The sequence below is a fragment of the Sinocyclocheilus rhinocerous genome, unplaced genomic scaffold, assembly GCF_001515625.1.
Source record: "Sinocyclocheilus rhinocerous isolate Xijiao unplaced genomic scaffold, SAMN03320098_v1.1 scaffold1538, whole genome shotgun sequence".
NCBI lineage: Eukaryota > Metazoa > Chordata > Actinopteri > Cypriniformes > Cyprinidae > Sinocyclocheilus > Sinocyclocheilus rhinocerous.
This window is the reverse complement of record NW_015661872.1, coordinates 931,449-936,638: the sequence shown is the minus strand read 5'-3', so window position 1 is coordinate 936,638 and position 5,190 is coordinate 931,449. Positions and strand designations below refer to the sequence as shown.

At 36.2% G+C, this 5,190-nt stretch overlaps 1 protein-coding gene across 1 annotated transcript in view; it reads right to left on the bottom strand.

Annotated features, from left to right (window-relative positions):
- The window catches only part of LOC107726608 (androglobin-like), a 36,836-nt gene that overhangs the window by 8,545 nt on the left and 23,101 nt on the right, over positions 1 to 5,190 (bottom strand). Inside the window, exons 19-22 of the mRNA XM_016536250.1 lie at positions 3,242 to 3,356; positions 2,510 to 2,653; positions 1,627 to 1,768; positions 1,397 to 1,519 (exon numbers count right to left, since the gene is read on the bottom strand). Of these exons, the coding sequence (XP_016391736.1) occupies positions 1,397 to 1,519; positions 1,627 to 1,768; positions 2,510 to 2,653; positions 3,242 to 3,356 (524 nt within the window). The remainder of the gene's footprint in view (positions 1 to 1,396; positions 1,520 to 1,626; positions 1,769 to 2,509; positions 2,654 to 3,241; positions 3,357 to 5,190) is intronic.

Genomic DNA, 5,190 nt, shown 5'->3' with positions numbered 1-5,190 from the left:
TATATATAATATATATAGTTGAGATCTATTATATATTATACAGTATATCTCAACTAGTCGGCTTTTTGTTTTATTTTGGGTGATCCCTGTTCTGGATATGCACACAAATTGCATTGCAATAATTCCCAAAATGTAACTTGTGAGGAAAAATGACTAAGTCTGTAAACAGAACACTAACAGAAGCCAGAATCGGACACGCTGGTGACTGATACAAAGAGGAGAGCACAGACGCACCACCAGACAAATCACTGTACCCAGGCAGAGCAAGCACTGTTAATGATGCTCGAAATATTGGAAGTATTGAATTATGGGTGGGGGTTTATATTAATGTTTTTCTGAAGGAAACTGCTTTTGTTTTGTGCAGGTATGTTTTATGTAGCATAATTTCACAAAGCTAAAGCCATACCATTCTGTATTGGCCTTAAATCTTGAAATTACACAATCTAATTTACATTTTTTTTAAAACTGCTCATACTATATGTATGTCGCATCTTTGGTTGTCTCTAATTTAAAACGGCTACAAATATTTTTATTAAAGGCCAGTTCAGCCTGTAATAGAGTGCAGGAATAAGATGTTTACTTGCTAGTTCATTCTTTCTTGTCTCTTGCTTAAAAAATGGCAGTCGAAATCATCCCATTTGCTCGAAAAAAATTACAAAAAAAATTGTAATCGGAAAAACATGATCAGTCCATCCCTACTTCTGAAGTCTATTGAATATAGTTCTGTTTATCTGTGTGTGACTACTGGATCTACACTGTAATTTTCACACAATAAATGAGTTGTTTGAGGTAAACAGAGCTTGATGAGCAATACTAGGATCTTTAGAGACTGCTTGCGTGTTTTGACTCTTTGAGCTTCCCGGATGCTATTGCTTCCTGAAATATACATAATCTTGCTCAGTAAGATTCTGCTCCTTCTTTTATCCTTCCTCTCACACTTTCCCTTCGTCCTTTACGATACTGCTGCATCTTTCTTTCTCTCTTTCTCACTTTCTCTCGGCCACTCTCCCTGTCACTCATGTTGTCAGGCCGGGGATGGAGTGATGCTTGGAGGTATAGAGCCAGATGGAGAGAGAGATGGAGAGGTGTGTTATTCTCTCTGCTGTCATACTTGCTTAGAATGACTGGCAGCTTCATTGATAAGTATGAGCTCCAGGGCCTTGCAGCTCTCTCTCTCTCGCTCACGAACATAAAAACCCACAGAACAGATGTCAGACATAACTGACCACAAGAGAATGGGTATGAATCAGATTGCAAAGACAATTGCCATAGTGTCTTGAATAAATATATATATATATATATATATATATATTGTCATAGTCTTGAATATAGTGTCTCCACTCTTCCATTTCTACCAGATATCATTACATCTATTTCAGGTGAAGCTGGGCTTTACCTGGTCTTGCTGCAGTGAGGATCTCTCTGACTAGGTATCCTTTCCAACCTGCCTGCAACACTGTGGCTGCCTGCATTTCCTTGTCTGTGGCCTGCCTGCCATTCCAGCGCTCTGGAGTGTCATCTTTTACAGGGAGAAAAAACACATGGGTACATAAAGTCAGGATGAGCCACATGCTATAATAGGTCTACTCTAAACCCAAAGAGCGACTCTGTTAGCCCCACATTCACCTGATCGTGCATCCAAGGCTTTATCATTGCTGTCATGTGGCGATGGGTCTCCTGTCAGAGTCTGTACCGCAAACAGCTCCTCAGAGGTCAGTTTCCGCCCCAGAGTAGAGCGAAACATATGATACACAGCTTCATTGAACACCTGTATGGAACAAAAATAATAAGCATATAAATATATTTGAAAGCAATATACAGTCAGTGCCAGGACAAATGGCTCAATTCCCCCTTACTAAGGGGGCTTTGGAATGCAAAGTCAAGTCAAGCCACTTTTTTTATTTTAAATATAGTGCTTTATACAGAACAGATTGTTTCAAAGCAGCTTCACAGTACTAAACAGGAAAATAGCAGAATCAATGATGCAAACTTCATCAACAAATTCTGATGTAAAGCATTGTCAATATTCAGTTTAATAGTGACAAAATAAATGTAGGTTGCATGGTTTTGACAAAACAACAAAAACTAAATAAAACCCCAAACAATCCTAAAATTTAATTGAAAATGAGCACAAAACAAAACAAATTAAAAAGTTTAATTTAAAATTAACTTCACTTCAACAACTAAAAATTAATTAAAGATTAAGAATGAAAAATGTAAAGAAACAATGAGTTTTTAATTAAACTAGAAATTCAAAAGATTTGCAATGGCATTTAACGGCTGCTCGCTGGTACAGTGCTATGAACATTGGTGATGAGTCATAAAGAGTTCAATTTCAAATTCTGAAAGAGCACATATTTTATTAATTAAAATAATGGTGTTTCTGTGGCTGTTAAAATTCAAAAGGAAATGCAAAATAGTTTGTTCAAATACAATGTTTTGGTTACACAGTGGTCTGACAGAGGGTGCAAGAGTCCGTCCCATTGCACCAGGCCTGTGTATAACCCACCCTTTGTTGCTGTATGCCTACACCATGGGTCTTCTCAAGTTCTTTGGTGGTTGATGGTAGTTCCTCTGGATCTGAGAAGCAGCTGATCACTCGACCCAGGGATCTCATGATCATTACAGCCTGCTCACAGAACCTCAGACTCTCCTAGACAATTCAGAAGAGAAAGATGAAGCACAACAACTGAGATTTTTTTGTCATCCGGTTGCTGCTATAAAGAACTGATACATTGACCAGTGGCAGGACTAATGGATTAATTGGCTAGTCAATGCAACTTCGAGTAAATGTGACCCTGGACCACAAAACCAGTCATAAAGGTAAATTTTTTGAAATTGAGATTTATACATCTGAATAAATAAGCTTTTCATTGATGTACGGTTTGTTGGGATAGGACAATATTTGGCCGAGATACAACTATTTGAAAATCTGGAATCTGAGGTCGCAATAAAATCAAAATATTGAGAAAATCGCTTTTAAAGTTGTCCGAATGAAGTTCTTAGCAATGCATATTACTAATCGAAAATTAAGTTTTGATATATTTACTGTAGGAAATTTACAAAATATCTTCACTGAACATGAGCTTTACTTAATATCCTAATGATTTTTGCATAAAAGAAAAATTTATAATTTTGACCCATACAATGTATTTTTGGCTATTGCTACAAATATACCCGTGTGACTTATGACTGGTTTTGTGGTCCAAGGTCACAAATGTGTGTGTTAATGTGTGCATGCCTTGTCAAGGTGTAGCATAACAGTCTCCTCATCACCAAAAACAAAAGGAGACATGCTGAATAGATGTAGGTGGACGGCCAATGAAGCACTTGTGTGCACATGAAGAACATGACGCCTAGTGAGAAAAAAAAAAACAGTGCTGATTAGAAATTTTATAGTGTTTTTTTTTTTTTATAGTCATTGGTCTGTAGTGTTTTAAACACTACAAATTTATATAGTAAGTTGATCTAATTTTAATCAAATAAACTGCCAGATCTATATGAACATACCTATTTTTATAGTCATGCCTTCACACTTACAACCAGGAGTAAATGCTTCTGCTATTGAAATCATTTACAGTACCTAGTATGTGATCATCATATGACTAAGAGTAAAGCACATATGGCCCATTAAGACTGAGCTAGCAAAGCAGCAAAATACTCCTAATTCATAACTTCAAATTAGAAGACTGATTTGCAAGATCATGCACTGTTACTAGTGATGATGTAGGGATTTCGTACATGTAGCATTTCGTACATGTATTTGTAGTCAGCAAAATCTCCTTATGCTTATTAAAGCTATTATTACAATTTCGACTGAAGTTGCTTTTACGCCTTTTAAGCACCCTCATAAACCCCCATGGAACTGGACCAGCTTTGCAATGACATATTAGCTTTACATAATTTGTCGACAGAAATCAGATTTCTCAACACCGACGAGTATTAGGTGGAGACAGAGGGAGAGAGAACAAAGGAATGAGAGAGCCTTTTGGTAACATTCTTTTTTTTCCTGAATGTATGATCCTCAAAAAACAATTCAGATGTGCCTACACTTGGCCCTCCCCTTCCCTCAGTATGACCTCTGAATGTAGGCTTCCAGCTTTTAGGCCACTATGCTGCTAGAAATAGCAGACTGGGTCATATCTCTCTCTCTTTCTGTATCTCAGCCCATCTTCTTATCTCCCTCTTCTGTTCTGGGCTCCTAAGAGAGAGCGCAATACATTACATGAACCTTGGTAGTGATGTTGAGAGCTTTTTGTTGGATTTGAACAACTGCAACAGTTCACATCACAGTGTCGACTGTCACAGCACTGACATCAATGTTGGGACAACTTCTGAGAACACTTCTGTTTTTCAATTTCGTTATATATATATATACCATAATATTTATCAATATATTATATTGCAAAATATATTAACATGAATCACTGCATGATTTAAAAATGCTCCAAATAGCACATTGAGCTCCAACTGATGCAAGAACATCTGACATAATATTTTATATGGATGGAAATGAGGCTGTATTTGCAATGGCGAAGGTCCTAGATCACTTAGATCACTTTCAAAGCTGGAATGGAGTTTTTGTCTACTAAAAGTCTTTTGGAAAATGTTTTGTCAGCTGAACAATTAGCATGTTGTTAAACAAGAGTACAATCCATTGAACACGCTGTACTTCCAATACTAACAGCCTTGTTTTCATTGCTGTCAAAAAATAAATATGGTGCTACCCTTACTAATGTCTATCATATATTGAACTAAAATAGTGTAGTAATTTATTTTTATTATTTTTTATTTATTTATTTAACATGTAGTCTACACGTATAACTAAATATAGTTTATACACAACATAAAAAAAAATACACCATATTAGTCTATTTTAAAATAATGCAGGAAGCATAGTAATTAACTGTAGCAACGCTCAACGCTCATCCCACCTTTGAGGAGAATAATTGTAGATGGGTGTTATTTGCGCACGCACCAGCAGGTGGCTCACATGAGTCAACATGTGTCAACAGAACCAGGAAATACTGTATGATGAAGCAACGCTAAATATAGCGTTATTCTGTAAAAAAACTCATTTATTTAATTTTAAATGAAACAAATGTAATCCTTATAGTATTCCAACTTTTTTTTTACAAAATGTAACTTTAATCTGAATACTTTGTTTTTTGATGTAACTGTAACGGATTA